This window comes from Oryza sativa, chromosome 7, assembly GCF_034140825.1.
Source record: "Oryza sativa Japonica Group chromosome 7, ASM3414082v1".
In the NCBI taxonomy this organism is placed as follows: Eukaryota; Viridiplantae; Streptophyta; class Magnoliopsida; order Poales; family Poaceae; genus Oryza; species Oryza sativa.
The window spans coordinates 19,895,360-19,911,675 of record NC_089041.1 but is presented as its reverse complement, the minus strand read 5'-3'; the positions used below and the strand labels follow the sequence as shown (position 1 = coordinate 19,911,675).

The 16,316-nt window shown below is 48.8% G+C and overlaps 3 protein-coding genes across 5 annotated transcripts; 2 read left to right on the top strand and 1 right to left on the bottom strand.

The window, feature by feature from the left end:
- On the top strand, positions 1–1,293 carry LOC4343369 (uncharacterized). The gene has a single exon (XM_015791365.2). It carries the CDS (start codon positions 2–4, stop codon positions 1,178–1,180), a length of 1,179 nt encoding a protein of 392 aa, XP_015646851.1. The 5' UTR covers position 1; the 3' UTR covers positions 1,181–1,293.
- Positions 1,294–3,443: 2,150 nt separating this feature from the next.
- LOC9270814 (protein MAIN-LIKE 1-like) lies at positions 3,444–9,745 on the top strand. Of its 2 annotated transcripts, XM_066312136.1 has the most exons (8): positions 6,938–7,051; positions 7,191–7,263; positions 7,535–7,805; positions 7,900–8,297; positions 8,374–8,565; positions 8,658–9,252; positions 9,334–9,432; positions 9,510–9,745. In XM_066312136.1, the coding sequence occupies exons 2-6, from the start codon at positions 7,192–7,194 to the stop codon at positions 8,931–8,933; spliced, it is 1,209 nt and encodes a 402-aa protein (XP_066168233.1). In that variant the 5' UTR covers positions 6,938–7,051; position 7,191; the 3' UTR covers positions 8,934–9,252; positions 9,334–9,432; positions 9,510–9,745. The 2 variants fall into 2 exon arrangements, with proteins under 2 accessions (XP_025883050.1, XP_066168233.1); XM_026027265.2 differs by lacking the exons at positions 8,374–8,565; positions 8,658–9,252; positions 9,334–9,432; positions 9,510–9,745 and having other exon boundaries at positions 3,444–7,051; positions 7,900–8,037.
- Positions 9,746–11,305: 1,560 nt separating this feature from the next.
- Positions 11,306–16,242, bottom strand: LOC4343368 (pentatricopeptide repeat-containing protein At1g05670, mitochondrial). Of its 2 annotated transcripts, XM_015791361.3 has the most exons (4): positions 13,774–16,242; positions 13,579–13,671; positions 12,453–12,587; positions 11,306–11,901 (listed from the first exon to the last, which is right to left on the bottom strand). In XM_015791361.3, the coding sequence occupies exon 1, from the start codon at positions 16,154–16,156 to the stop codon at positions 13,892–13,894; it is 2,265 nt and encodes a 754-aa protein (XP_015646847.1). In that variant the 5' UTR covers positions 16,157–16,242; the 3' UTR covers positions 11,306–11,901; positions 12,453–12,587; positions 13,579–13,671; positions 13,774–13,891. The 2 variants fall into 2 exon arrangements, with proteins under 2 accessions (XP_015646847.1, XP_015646850.1); XM_015791364.3 differs by lacking the exons at positions 11,306–11,901; positions 12,453–12,587 and adding an exon at positions 12,801–12,952.
- Between the last annotated feature and the right edge of the window lie 74 nt (positions 16,243–16,316).

The window sequence follows — 16,316 nt, the reverse complement described above, 5'->3', positions numbered from 1 at the left end:
GATGTGTTTGTTGACTACTAGTATGGCGGGAAAGGAGCGGAGCCACGTGCACTTGTGCCTCACCGACTACAGGGACGGCACCTACACCTACACGGTGCACCACATCGACGTCGCCCCCTTCTTCCTCCGCTCCGACGACCCCGACGTCCCGGACCCGGGAGCCATGGAGGAGGCTGTCCTGCCCCCACCCGCCACGCGCCTCGCCACGCGCCCGGAGACCAACGGCCTCGAGTTCCACCACCTCCTCCGCGCCGCCGACGGAGGCGACATGATCGTGGCCACCGACGACCAGCGCCGCACCCTCATCTACGACGTCGCCGCCCGCGCCGTCGGCCCGGGGCACATGCTGCTCTCCGACAAGCGCGTCCCGGTCTCCGCCGCCGTCGCCGACCGCCTCTACGTCCTCGACACCTCGCACGCCGCCCGGCGCGCCACCTGCTTCGAGGCCCTCGTGTACGACGGCGTCGAGGACCCGCTGCGCGCCGACTGGTACTGGCGCCGCCTCCCGGGCCCTCCCTACGCCGACGACGGCATCGGCCGCCCTCTCCCCGGCTCCCGTGTCACCGCCCTCGCGGTGGTCGGCGCAGGCATCTGGACCACGACGGCGCCGGCGGAGGACGGCGTCGCCTCCGTCCGCCCCTGCTCCCGGCTCGACCCCAGGCGCGGCGTCTGGACGACGCCCAAGGGCGCCGGCGCCGGCCCCGGCACCTACTCGTTCGACACCGAGCGGCAAGCCTGGAGGAGAGAGGGCGACTGGGAGCTGCCGTTCGCCGGCAAGGCCGAGCTCGTCCCGGGCTGCAACCTGTGGTTCGGCTTCTCCCGCGCCGACGGGTCGTCGTCGCTCTGCGCCGCCGACCTCGCCGCGGCGCCGCACAGGGCGTGCGGTGTGTGGGAGGACTTCCGCCCGCCCAAGGAGTGGTTCAGCTGCGGCCGCCACCTCGTCAGCCTCGGCTCCGGCAAGCTCTGCGTCGTCAGGTTCTTCGCCACCGACCCCCTCGACAAATGGAGGCGTAGGGACCCTGTCGCCATCATCACCGCCATGGAGGTGCGGACTATGCCTGCTTGCGACGGCGACGACGACGGCGGAAGAGGAGGAGAACGGCGGATCAAGGTGGTGAAGCACATGTCTAGGTGTATCAAGCTCCCAAATTACAATAAAGGCAGAAATTGGGTTCTCTAATACTCGTTAAATTTCACTCTAAAATGCACAAGTATGATTTCTTTAATTAATTTATAGATCTAAAAGATGTATGTATCTACATAAAATTCAATGCAACTCCAACATTTCCTTCCAAGTAAATGGTATTAATAATCTCTCAAAAGTGAAGGATAAAGATGATGTACTCATGGCGGCTTCTCAACTCTAATTCCCAGTGGTTTGCTTCATCCTCCTCTCATCCAAACGGATAGCTGCTGTTTACAATTGGCTTATTAATCCCTGTTCAGTCCCCAGATAGTTATTCACTTGTCCAAAGCCTGTCCATTGTCTTGATTCCTACTACTTTCCTAACCAATTTGTGCAGGCAGAAAGAAACTTCTCCTGCAAAGCAGACAACTTACAAATTAGGTTGAGTTATTCCACCTCCAAACAAACTACAGCTTGAAGATGCAGTTGAGACTGTAAAACCAGCCCTTGAAATTTGATTCACCGCATCGGAACCAGATCCTCTGACGTAGCGGACGTCCGATGGCTCTCGTCCGTCCATGCGGCATCGGACGGAGTCGAGGCGAGCATAGTGAATAGGCTCGGCCCATATGGTATAAAAATCGACCCACGCGATTCACAACCATCGACGCCAGTCGCCACCTCCGAGCCACGGCCGCCGGCGCTGCTAGGAAGCAAGTCGTCGCCGTCGGCGTCACCACCACAGCCTGCGCGGCTGCGCCTCCATGTCCTCCCTCGAACGGGAGCCTCCGCTGCGTCCGCCGTGGAGGTCGCGGACCGTCCGCTTTGACGAAACCATGACTCTTGGAGGTCAACCTGTCATGGAAGATGCAGCAAGAGGGAAGCAACTTGTCCAAAGCAACAATGCATTGTTGTGAGATTTATTGTTAAGAGCATCATAAGTGTTGCAATTTCAACACAGATTTGATCCAAGTCTGTATTCATGTCAGTTCCGTTCTCAAATTGCAGCACTAAATTAATGATGTATATGCGAATATACCTTTGTTTTTGCCATTTTGCAAGCAAACATTAGGGTTTCGTCAAATGCTCAATGCAGCAAGAACAGCACATTGTAATGTTCAATGTTTACTGTCGAAGCAGCATCAACACAAGTGACATTCTTTTGCTAGACTGAAGTTTCACTTCAATTCCTTTAAACGTACTGAATTGAAAACGAAAAATTGATGCAACTACAATCTTCACATTCTCAAATAGACACAACAATCAATCTCAATTGGCAAAGGCATTCAGTCATCACATTCAGTGTTGAGTTACAAACTTGCAATCCCAATTCACATCAATTTACAATATCCATTCATATCAATTTTAGATCTCGATCTAGGATTTTCAAGATGCTGCCATTGCAAGCCCTTGTAGTAGGTTCTGGTGATGATATTACTTTCATCCTCAAGAAAATTGAAACTAGGAATCAGTCGGCAACCTCGAACAACTGCTAAGTGTATATAACCTGCTGCTGCTGCTACTAACGAATTAACAGGAGTCCCCTTGAACTTTTATGCAGGGATGATTTGAAGGAGTACACTGCCGGCAGCGAGCCAGCAACATGCTAAGGGAGAGAGAACGCAGGGGCGAGAGATGGGGAGGAGGGCAGCGACGAGGGGAGGGGCTTCTTCCAGGATCCACTCCACCCGCGGATGCGCCGGAGGAGACGACGAGCGGCAGTGAGCGGCCGGCCGAAGACCACGGGAAATCAGGAGCCATCCCGATTTTGCTGGCCGAGAAGAGGATGGTGGCAACGAAGGGGCCCTCGCGCGGGAGACGCAGGCTGTGGCGGTGGCGACGACGCCGACGGTGCAGAGGTCTCCCCTCCCCCATTTGCTTCCTAGCCGGCCGCGGCTGTGGCGTCGATGGTTGAGGATCGCGTGGGCTGATTTTTCTACCATATGGGCCGAGTCTATCCGCTGTGCTCACTCTACTCCGTCCGATGCCGAATGGACGGACGAGAGCCGTTGGACGTCCTAGTGCTTTAGGATCTGGTTCCCACAGCATCAGTACCCCACCCGGTCATGAACACTTCCGTTTTTTTGACAAATTGACCCTTTTCAAAAACTTATTTCGAAACTAACCCCTGCCAAAAACTTCAACCAAAACTAGGCCGTCGGCTCAGCGCCAAGCGCATTGGCGCTGAGGTTGGCCGTGTCAGCGCCAATGGGACTGGCGCTGACATTGTGCCACCGTGGCGGCCGGGCCGATCCCCTAGCTGACGTGGCAGGTACCTCAGCGCCAACCGCTTCGGCGCTGAGGTGCCCAACCTCAGCGCCAAGTAAGTTGGCGCTGACCTTGGCTACTTAGAGCCCGGCCGAGGCCGCCCCAGCCAGTTCTTCCTCCGTTTTTTCCCCAGCCGCCCGCCTAGGGTTCGGTCGCCACCGCGTTCTCCTCGCCCAATCTCCCCCAAAAACCTCTCTAATCGAAGGTGATTTGTGCGGCATTGAGTTTGGGATCGGAAGAGAAGGTAAACCCCTCTATAAACCCTAAGTTCCCCAAAGTTTTATTGGATATTTTGCATTGTTTTGGTTGTAGACGTGGTTTGATAATAGTTGGCTAAGGATGGATTATTAGATGGATAATATGGGTGGGGATGAAGTGTGGAGGTGGCATATCTTTATCCATTTGGTTGTTATTGATACATTTGACAAAATATATTTGGGATGGATGTTTGGTGATGCACTAGGGTTTGATGGGAGATGGATGTGTGGTGATGGCCTAGGATGTGGGATGGATTTGTGGTGATTGAGAGGGTTTGAAAGGGGTTGATGTGTGGTGAAGGGTAGGTAATTTGTAGGAGTAGAGTTTTTTTTTATCAATAATGTGTAGTATTTGAGTAATGTACTTATTTATTGGAAAAATTAGACATGTTGTTAGCTTTTGAAGTATTGGTATTGCAATGGTAATTACATATTATTTTCAAGTAATTAATGTTTATGCATGGGTTAAAAATTGTAGATGGATAGATTGGTCCGGCTTCATTATGGTGGTTGTGTGGTAGATGAAAGTACACATGGAAGCCAATTTGAGGGAATGACAGTTAGACAATTAGTGTTTTTTGCGAAGCCTACCTTTGAGGAGTTAATGTCTCGCATCAAGCATGAATTGGATTGGAATGATGAGTCGGTTGGTATGCAAGGGAGATACGATGTGGGCGGCGGTGTCATGTCACATAAGTTTATGTTAGACTTGAATGGAGAGATCGAATGGCAAACATATATAGATATAGTATTGGGGTCACATTTCAAATCTCTTGAGGTGTTTGCATGGAAGAAAGATGGTAGGATAGGGAAGAAAGAACTTATAGACCTTAATGAAAGTCCACTCATAGAATCACCCATTAGTTGTCATGAACTGTCGGAGAGGTGTAGTAGGAAGGAAGAATTGATTGAGGAAGACGTGGAGGGGGGCGAGGGAGTAAATGATATGGCGGATGTGGAGGTCAGGGAAGAGAATGACCCGGTAAGGGAGGAAGTACATGCAGAGGAGAATGTGCCGTTAAGGGAAGAAGTACATGCAGAGGACAATGTGCCGTTAAGGGAGGAAGTTAATGTGGAGGAGAATGTGCCGGTAAGAGAGGAAGGAGATGTTGAGGATGGTCGGGAGGTAGGAGATGATGTGGAGTTGCCTGAGGAAGAAGCGAATGCTAAGAATGTAAGTATGGGCCTAAGGGAGTTGGCTAGGCTGAAATTCTATACCCGAGAGGAGTGTGAGGAGGCTATGATACGCAGTGGATTGAACCCAGGCTGGTTGGAGTATGATACAGAGGATGAATTGGATGAGTCCGCTTCCGACTCCGATGATGATCGTCCAGTGCGTAAGATGTCAGAGCATGAAAGGACTGTGTTTGCGAAACTGGTGGGTAGAAACCCGGAAATAACACAATTCGAGGATCTTACCAGATCTGGGCTAGCAATTGCTGATGGGGATCCACAATATGACGGTGCCTTCGAACCAATGTGTGATGAACCAAGGAAGGGGTTGGAGTTTCGATCGATGGATGATCTGAAAATATGGCTACAGAGTTATTCTATCCGTGTCCACCGGCCGTACCATGTGAAGGAATCTAACGCGTCAGTAAAGTATACTGTGGCTTGTCTCGATCGCCATTGCAAATGGCAGATTAATGTAAGGAAGAGTGGAGGAGATAGGTGGCGGGTGACTAGGGTGGGCGAAGACCACACATGCTGTAGTGCGGAAGTAACCGGCAAGCATTTGCAACTTACTTCAAGGTTTATTGGAAACAGGTTACAGGCATTTGTGCGAGCTGAACCAACTTTATCTCCAGCAGCGATTGTCGAGGCAGTTGAGCAAATATGGCACTATCGGCCTACGTATGGCAAAGCATGGCGTGCTAAGCAAGTTGCTATGAAGGTTATTTGGGGAGATTGGGACGAGGCGTATGTTCGCTTGCCTACACTGATGCGTGCCATCAAAGCAAAGAACCCTACCATGCATTTCCGTGTTGAGGCTCATCCCGAGAAGTCCAGGATGGTGGATGGAGTACAGAGGCGAGTATTTGGACGTGCATATTGGATATTTGGCCAGTCCATAGAAGCATTCAAGCACTTGAGGCCGGTGCTAGCAATTGATGGCACTTTCTTAACCGGTAAATACCAAGGTACATTGCTCACGGCAATAGGGGTCGACGCCGGGTTACATCTTGTTCCCTTGGCGTTTGCTCTGGTAGAGAAGGAGAATACATCCAACTGGGAGTGGTTCATCAACATGTTGAGAAACAAGTTGATCGGTCCTAATAGAGAAGTGTGTATAATTTCTGATAGACACCCTGGCATTTTGAACTCCATCATCCACATCATGCCTCATCACCTAACCATTCACCACAGGTGGTGCATGAGGCACTTCTGTGCTAACTTCTACACAGCTGGAGCTACGACTGATCAGATGAAAGATCTTGAGCGCATATGTCAAATAAATGAGAAAGCATTGTTCCTAGATGAGATAAAACGCCTCATGGGTGTGGTCGGAGAGAGGCCAAAGAAGTGGCTAGAAGACCATATGCCACTTAAGGTCAAATGGGCAAGAGCATTTGATACCAACGGGCGTCGTCATAGCATCATGACTAGTAATATGGCCGAGAGTTTCAATAATGTATTGAGAGGCATTCGGAAACTGCCGGTTACAGCTATTGTGGCATACACATTTTCGAAGTGCAATAGTTGGTTTGTCGATAGACACAAAGAGGCAACTGTAGATATCCTGTGTGGAAAGAAGTGGCCCACAAAAGTTAAGGACATGTTGGAGGAGCAGCAAAGACGAACCTTGGGGCAAAGAGCAGCATGTTTTGATTTCCCTTCGATGAAGTATGAGGTCAGCGAGCAAGGCGGAGTCACGGCGGCTGGGGTTCAATGGGGTGGACGTCACTACGTCGTGGTTGCGAGAGATAACACATGTAGTTGTCAGTTCCCTCAGCTCCATCACTTGCCATGCTCCCACATGATAACCGTTTGTATGTTGCGAGGTTTGGATGTGGAGGTGGCCCCCCGAATGTGTTATGAAGCTTCCAATAAGGCTGTGCAGGACTCGTACTCCCCTAGGTTTGAACCTTACCTAGATCCATCGCAGTGGCCAAGTTATGATGGAGAGTTCTTCGTGCCCGACTTGTCGTTAAAGAACAACACACGAGGAAGAAGAAGGACAAGAAGGTTCAAGAACGATATGGACAAAGCATATAAAGGCTCAGCCAACCGACGGTCACAAAAGCCGAACAATACAAATTCAGAGCCGGTCATGCAAAATAGATGCTCGCTATGCCACGAACTAGGCCATAAGAAAACTAGGTGCCCGAAGCGAGACAAGTCTAAGGATCGACCGAAAAAGCGCCGTAGGACGGGGGGAGGTGGTGAGGGTAGCACACAGGTGGGATTGGATGACATTCATTTGCTAAGTTCATATTGTTGCTTCAATGTTTACTTTCCGTTGTCCTCCTTTCCGTTCTCATTGTGATTTTTCCATTTAATATTTTTTCAATTACTAATGATTCAATTTTCATTTGCAGGATGGAGCACTTTCCGGGGTTGGAGGATTTCTACGAGGAGAAGCACCGGGCCCCACAGATTGCCAGCGGAGAGGTTAGCATCAACAATATTCCATTTTTTTATGATCGAATTTATTTTTTCTTCTTTGATTTTAGTTCGTACAGATAGATCATCCATCATAGAGATATCTCAAATCAAAATTCATGAGCCTCAAAGCAGAGCATGTAAACACACAGATCTTCTTTTCAGTTTTCTTGCTCAATCCCAAAATTAAAGTTCCTAGTTGCATGAAGTATTTTCCACAACCCTTGTATATGATATATTGTCGCTAACTTTATGTTATTATGTTTGTCTATTGATGCAGCGCTTGAAGACCCTTCGAGTCAGAGGTCACACGGCGCACATACTGTTCGACGACCGGTACGTCCCGTACCTACGGCGGGCGAAGCTCTTGGCGTTCGTGACCATGGCGCAGCGACCGGTGCCTCTGTACAACGCCGCTGCTCTGACGGCCCTAGTGGACCGGTGGCGTCCAGAGACACACACCTTCCACCTACCGTGCGGGGAGCTGACGGTCACTCTGGAGGACGTCGCCATGATCCTGGGTCTTCCTATCCGGGGTCAGGCGGTCACAGGTGACACAGCGTCAGGGAATTACTAACGAGTCTTCGTATTCATTTGTTAATTTTTTTGCAATTACTAATGATTCCATTTAATTTCCGGTTACAGGTGACACAGCGTCGGGGAACTGGAGGGAGAGGGTCGAGGAGTACCTTGGTCTGGAGCCTCCAGTGGCACCTGATGGTCAGAGGCAGACGAAGACATCAGGGGTTCCTTTGAGTTGGTTGCGAGCCAACTTCGGTCAGTGTCCCGCTGAGGCAGACGAGGCTACAGTACAGCGATACTGCAGGGCGTACGTGCTGTACATCTTCGGCAGTATTCTGTTCCCTGACTCTGGTGGAGACATGGCTTCTTGGATGTGGCTGCCGTTGCTCGCGGACTGGGACGAGGCGGGTACCTTCAGCTGGGGGTCGGCTGCCCTAGCCTGGTTGTACCGGCAACTCTGTGATGCTTGCCGAAGGCAAGGCGGGGACGCGAACCTAGCAGGCTGTGTTTGGTTGCTACAGGTAAGTTCACGCATGTTATGTTTCATAACATTTCAATTTCTTGCTAACATGTTGGAAGCTAACGTATGTGACGCAGGTTTGGATGTGGATGAGGCTTCCAGTTGGTCGGCCCATGTGGAGGACCCATCAGGCTTGGCCGCACCAGGATGCAGACCGACGTCCCACTGTAGCTCACCTGTGGGAATCGGTCCCATCTCCAGTAGTAGGCCGCAGGAATTTGGCGTACTACCACTACACAAACGAGATGGACTACCTACAGCCAGAACATGTAAGCTATTCGGGGTTCTATCACACATGAAGATGGTTTCTTACTATATAGTACTAAATGTGCTTCAATGTGTTTTATTTTTGTTGCTGCAGGTGGTGTGGATGCCATATCAGGCACAGGAAGTGCTCGAGCTAGAACTGAATCCCATGTGCCATATAGAGGATGCGTTGAAGACCCTACGGTGCCCACTGATCTGCTTCTATGCAGTGGAGTTCCAGATGTGCCACCGCGTGATGCGGCAATTCGGGAGGCTTCAAACAATCCCACACCGTTTCTCCACGAGTATCGACCTACACAAGTTAGTAATTTCACTTAACAATTTATTTTGCTTGCCCAATCAGTCACTTCAACATTTACTACATATTTGAGTTGGACATTTTGCATACGTGCAGGGTGGACCGTCGGAAGAACAAGAAGGTGACTGATTGGGCTTACTACCATCAGGATCATATCACGCAATGGGAGAAGTTCGAGGAGAATGGAGTACCAGACCAGGGTCAGCACAACGGGACGGAGTTCGACTTGTACTTGGCGTGGCTCCACAGGACCTACCGTCTTGTCCTACGTCCGGCTTGGACACTAGCCGACATAGCGGATGACCCCGAGGATGTTGAGGAGCAGAACGAGTACGATACTCGTACCCGTCTAGGTACCACGGTCGAGACGGGACCTGTTCGCGACAGAGTGGTTAGTTTCTAGCATTAATGTTGTATATTATTTCATTTCAATGCCATATATGTTGTGACTTACTTCATTTCAATCCTACAGGCTCGAGAGCTCTTGCGGACCGTCAACGACGCGGGAGTGGCGCTAGGCACGGCTCCTGGCTCCGAAGGAGAGGGCGGCACCCTCCGCAACGCCCTACAGGTAATCGTTGGAAAGAGATGAAACTACGGTGTTTTCTTCCAAAAGCGATAACTTAACATGGATTATTTTTTATGCAGAGACTACGGCAGCGATGTCGGAAGTTGGCAGCAAGGCTCGGCTGCAGGTCGACTGATGTGGTCGAACATGCTCATGCCCACCAAGAGGGGGATGAAGAAGGGGAGGTGGGTGACGAGGAGGGCGAGCAAGACAAAGAGGCGGAGGAAGGAGATGAGGAGGAAGAAGGGGATGAGGACAGAGAAGAGGAGGCGGATGAGCTCGGTCCCTCGCAGCTAGAGGACGCACCAGAGTCGTCACAGCCGGATATCTTGCAGCCCGGCCCGTCTCGACCACGACGCCGGCGGGCTCCTTCGCAGGACTGGAGGTACACCCCCGACGTGCCTCGTCCTCGCACTAGAGGTAGGAGGAGGTGAGTGCATGGTTCAATGGATGGATGGATAGATGGATGGACTTGATGCATGGTTCGATGGATGTATGGACTGGATGTATGGACTCGACTGGATGTATAGCCGAGGATCGATGGGATGTTTTTATTTCTTATATGTATGGACTTCATATATGGATGTATTGATGGATTCTATGGATGTATGGAATGATGTTGGGATTGATGGATGGATGTATGTTTTGTATGGTTCTCTGGATATATTACTGCCTGTAAATTTCTGTCATTTGATGTTTGCCTGTGTTGTGTGCAAAGTTTTGCTAAAGTTTAGCAGGGCTGGGACGTCAGCGCCATGCAAAATGGCGCTGACATGTCCAAACTCAGCGCCAGTGCACCTGGCTGGGCCAAGGCCGAAACGGCCAAGTCCCACCTCAGCGCCAGGTTGGCTGGCGCTGAGTTTCCCACAGTCAGCGCCATTTTGGCTGGCGCTGAGGTCCCAGCCCGCAAGCCATCCAGAAGGCTTGCTTGGCTGGGCCAAGGCCGAAACGGCCAAGTCCCACCTCAGCGCCAGGTTGGCTGGCGCTGAGTTTCCCACAGTCAGCGCCATTTTGGCTAGCGCTGAGGTCCCAGCCCGCAAGCCATCCAGAAGGCTTGCTTCGCTGGGCCAAGGCCGAAACGGCCAAGTCCCACCTCAGCGCCAGTCCCAAGATCAGCGCCATTTTGGCTGGCGTTGAGGTCCCAGCCCGCAAGCCATCCAGAAGGCTTGCTGGTCTGGGCCTTGGGGTTGCGGCCAAGTCCCACCTCAGCGCCAGTCCGGTTGGCGCTGAGATAGCTGCCACGTCAGCTGGGGATCGGCCCCGGCCGCCACGGTGGCACAATGTCAGCGCCAGTCCCGTTGGCGCTAACACGGCCAACGTCAGCGCCAATGTGTTTGGCGCTGAGGCGACGGCCTATTTTTGGTTGAAGTTTTTGGCAGGGGTTAGTTTCGAAATAAGTTTTTGAAAAGGGTCAATTTGTCAAAAAAAACGGTGAACACTTGCCATTTTGGACATCGATGTGGTCTTCAAAATGCAGCTATGATCACTAATTTCTATCTATTGCAAAATATTCAAAAGGCTAATTATAATACTAAAAAATATTTTTTTCCTTTTCAAGACAAATCTATAAACATGATTTTTATAAATTTAATCCAAATATTTTATAATATATGGATGTTCAAAGTTTTTAAACTTTGACTTGAGATATGTCCAAAACGACATGTTTTTGTAACTGAAGGAGAGAGTACGTGGCATCCAATTATAAAAGAACCGAAAGAATCACAGGTTTGTAGGAAAGCACTAACAAAATGAAATGAGATGGTGCCATCTGTCAAGGGTTAAGGGAACTTGTCATGTCTTTAGCCACAGATAGTTCAAGGTTCCAGAATTCCCGGTAGCTATAGTGCTATACCAACAGGTATACCATCTGAGGCCATTGGAAGCAAAGATTGTGTATCGATATGAATTAGAACTTACAAGCGGAGGTCATTTTTGCTACTTACTTTTACACAAGTGTATCATCATAAAGAAATTGCTCAAGGTTGCTATATCTGGTGGGCCTTGTAAAACTGAACAAATGCATCTTAACGAAAAAAGTGTCAGTTAGGACAAAAATCGCTAGTTGGTGCTTGACTTAAGCAGCTAATGTCCCTGCTGTTGTAAAAATAGTACAGCTATATTGCTTCACACTGAGACATGGTTAGAAGGGTAACACTGCCCTATTATGTAGTGAAAAGATGTCGATAGCATAGCTCCATGATGTCAACTCCCTATCAACACTAGGTAAAAGTTTGTCACTCACTCACTCTCACCAAACACATTTTATGTGGAAGCTGAAGCTATGCAACAGTAATCCAATTATCTCCTTGTATATCATCATCATCTGAAAAGGCCAAAAAGGGCAATCTCGCAAACTAATGTTATTACCTTCTGTGCTCCAAAGTCCAAACATCCAACTCTGGGCTAGACCATCATCATTGTAATACTTTCAGTGTGATAAGAAATTGCCAACAATACCATGGAAAATTTTCCCTACAATCATGCCATTGAACAAGGAATGAGCCACAATTGCAGTTTGCAGACTTGTATTTCCCACTCATAATCAGATGCAAGAACTTAGAAGCACACAACAAGATGTACATTAGTACATAACATTTTTCGTACAGGCTATATATATTTTTTCTTTAGAGAATCAGACCATATTACAAATATAAGTAGTTTGACAGTACAGTATATTTATGGTATGCAACACAAGGAACTATAAAGCATGCTAAGATTCACAAGCATAATTCCAGAACGTAATGTAAGTTTGAAAGAACGGTGTATATACTTGTGTACACCATAAAAAATGGAGCATATAACTAAGAGGAAAAAAAAAGTACTAGTAGGATACAACAAGGACATGTATAGGACTCAGCAGACAAGGTATTGCAATGTTGTTGTAATGGTGGCAAAATAACATCCAATCATAAAGATTAAACGCTAAGCAGTTTAGCAGAAGTTCAGCTAAAGAAGTCCTTGGTTCACTGATATGTTCTGAAGTAGTTGAACTTGATAGTAGAGGATAGGACTTGAGTACTTACTCCATCACACTATCAGATATGGATCATACAAAAGGCACTGTAGAAGTGAACAGTATTCATTTCTCATGGCCTTAAGTGCTTGTAAGAATCATCACTTTATTTCTTTACATGCTCCACAGCAACAGGATGGTCTATCTGTCAAAAAATATCACAAATTTATTGATCACACGTCATGAAGAGGATGTTGAGTACGCATATGTCAAGGCATGACAATATTGAATGATCTAACTGCATGGATTAACACAGGTAATGATTTTAACCCTATATGTAAATACAGATACTTGTACAGTTCCCTTTTTTTTCCTATGCATATATGTGTGAATGTGTGATCGTGTGGCTTAACCTTACTTAATTATAAAATTGTGATCTTATGTGTGTTGTGACCTTGAGGTCAACATGACATCATCAGTTCACCAGGACTCTGGTGTCAGAAGAGTCCTGATTTGACCAACAGATGTAATACAGTGGCAGATCAACTCAAGCAGCCTGGAGTAATAGACCTGTAGCCATGTAGGCAAGGCACAATTACAAAAAATGATATCCAACTCTCTACAAGGTTTACAGCATTATGCAAAAACTGCCATTCAAACGCTGGACAGCTATAGGAATTCCTATTAGTACAATTTGAAACATAAGTACATAAAAGCACTGGTTCTCGAAAACTTTTCCCTAACCAATGGCGATGTGAGTTACAAACATAAGTCCACACAGGTCAAGCAGTTAACTCTACGTAGCTGGACAGCTCTAGGAATTCTTATTAGTACGATTTGAAACATAAGTAGTAAATAATAAAAGCACTGGCTCTCCAAAACTTTTTCCTAACCAATGGCAATGCGAGGTACAAACATAAGTCCACACAGGTTAACACTATGTAGTCGGTACAGATTTGACAATGTCATCACCTAATGTTACTTGAAAGTTTGTGGAGTGATTAATGAAATCATTTTCTATGTTACCAATTGTTTAAGAAAATTGTAAATTTCTGAAGGGTTTAAATTGGTTGCAATCACCAAAATTTAGGTGCTCCCAGAGCCCAGAAATGTCGTCATATAGTAACTGTACAAGAAAACGGCAGGCAATACTCGGAAAATAAAACAATGAATTCAATGTGCATTTTGTCTCTTACCTTGCAAATTGCATAATAACCATGATGAGCAATCCCATACGTATCTGTAATATCCAAGAACCTCCCACATCTCTTCAAGGAATCTCATGATCGCTGTAAATAGAGGATATTATCATCAATCATAAGAAAATGCAGGAAATTGCTAAAGTGTCCATGGATGATTGATTTAAGTGATTAGATGAAATGAATGATTACCTCAACTGTTATTTCAGCATGGCAAAAAGGGCAGTGCTTTGTCTGTTGTGTGTTCTTGGTTCACTTTACACATTGCCAATCCTGAATAGATTAGGATGATATCATTTGCCAAAGCATGTTACTTACATATATGCTCTTCTGCAAAGTCATCATCCGTGTCAGCTATAGATTTCACAAGAGTGACTTCCACCAGTTCATCGCAAAGTGCAAGGGTTGACTCCAAATTATCTTCATTAAAACTGAGATCAATATAAAAGTTGTATACATCTGGTTCTGCTGTAAGACGTTCCTTCCTCATCTTCTCAAATAATCTTCTCGCTTCAGTAAATTTCTTTTTTTTATTCAACAATCTTATAAGAGCATTGTATGAGCTTGCAGTAAGCCTGAATCCCTTTTCTATCATTTCACTATGGAAATACAGAGCCTCTTTCATATTTCTTGCCTTACAATGTCCCTTGATCAAAATATTATATGTGTTTTCATTTGGTACCACCTCCTGTGAAAGCATTCCCTTGTAGATCTCGGTGGTTGATTTCATGTTCTTTTCAATGCAATACTGCTTCATAAGAGAATTGTATGTTGTGGTATTTGGGTGGATGTTCTTCTCCAGCATCCATTCAAGCAGCCTCTTACCTCCTTCTACCCTACCTGACATGCAAAAGCCATTCATTAGAACATTATAAGTCACAATAGTAGGCTTAATTCCTTTATCTAACATCTCTTGCAAAAGGCTGTGAGCCCTGTCAAGCTCTTTGGACTGGCAAAGAGCACCAATAATAGTTGTATATGTGTAAACGTCTGGTTTAAGACCTGCTTCATCCATGTCTATCATGGTCCTCATAGCTTGCTCCAAATTGCCAGCCTTGCACAAGCCATTGATCAGGGAGTTGTATGTGAAAATATTCAGCTCTAACCCCTTGCTGCACATCTCATGCAATAGTTCATTAGCAGCACACACATCCCCCTGCTTGCAGAGTCCATCTGACAGAGCCGTGTATGTCACTACATTTGGTGTCACTCGTTTCTGCACCATTTTGTTATGCACCAGAAAGGCCTCCGTCATCTTCCCAACCTTGCAGTACCCATCAATGAGAACTGTATATGTGACCGCATCAACATCCAATCCCTTGTCCTCCATCTCCTGAAGCACTCTCTCTGCCTCTTTCAACTCTCCAGCCCGACAAAGGCCATTGATCAGCGCAGTATACGTCACTCCATCAGCTGCCAACCCTCTCTTCTGCATCTCATCAAACCAATTCCTTGCAGCTGCCAAATCACCTTTCCTACAGAACCCACTCATTACCGTTGTGAACACCGCTGCATCCAACACCACTCCATGCATCACCATATCCTCTACCACCCTCACAGCATCTGAAACCTGCCCTTCGTCGCACAACAATGCAATAACACTAGTATAGGCTACTGGGTTGAGTTCCAACCCCCTTGCTGCCATTTCACTTAACAGCTTAATCGCAGTCTCCAGCTCACTAAGAGTACAATACCCATGCACCATAATGCCATATGTTACAACATCTGGCGGCGATGCCATTTCATCAAACAGTTGGTGCGCATCCTTGATGCGGCCAGCGGTGCACAGCGCCTTGAGTAGTATATTGTACGAGCAGGTGTTCTTCTCCGGGAGTTCCTGAAACAACTGAACGGCTTCATCAAGCGGGAGGCGGCAGAGCACCGCGTTACAGGACTCCGGGGAGGGAGAGATGCCGTACTGGCGGAGGCGGAGGAGGAGAGGCGCGGAGGGGAGGCACAGGAGGAGGAGGTCGAATGAGACAGGGTCGGAGGAGAAGGCCTTGTAGGTGGAGATGAACTGCTCGACGAAATGCCGATGAGGGGACGGGAAGCGAAGGGCGCGAACGAGGATGGCCCGCGCGGCGCCGGGATCGCGAACGGCGGCGAGGTGGGCAGCGACCGCGAAGGACTGGAGCAGGTGAGGGTGCGGGCGAGGCCCGGAGGGGAAGAGGAGGAGGAGCGGCAGGAGGATGGTGGGGAGGTGCGGGTGCGAGGCGAGCAGGGGGAGCGCGAGGAGGAGGTGAAGTGGGCGGAGGAGAGGGAGGAAGGGGAGGGGAGGGAGAGAGCCCGGGTTAGGGGAGGAGAGGACGGCGGCGGCGAGGCGGCGCGCGAGGTCGTCGTCGGCCGGCGAGTCCGGGCGGGGCGGGGAGTAGTCCGGGAACGGGCGTGGCGCGGCGGTGGTTGTGAGGGCGTTGCTCTCAGCCGGCGGCGCGCGACGGCGGCCGTGACGATGTTGGGAGGTGGTGGTGGTGGTGAGGCTAGAGCAGGCAGAGCCCGCGCGCCGGAGGAGGGGTCGCGAGTGCGATAATCGGGAGGAGCGCTCCGCTACGGCGGCGACGGCGCGGCGGAGGAGCATCCGGCGCGGGCGGATCCGGGGATTGGGCCTCCTGCCGGAGGCGGCGACGGCGGCGGCGGCGGCGGGAGACGGGCAGATCGGTTGGCAAAGAAAAATGAAAAACTTTCGGGACGCGATAGCATATTGAATGTCACTAAAACAAGAATAAATTCAGCCCAAA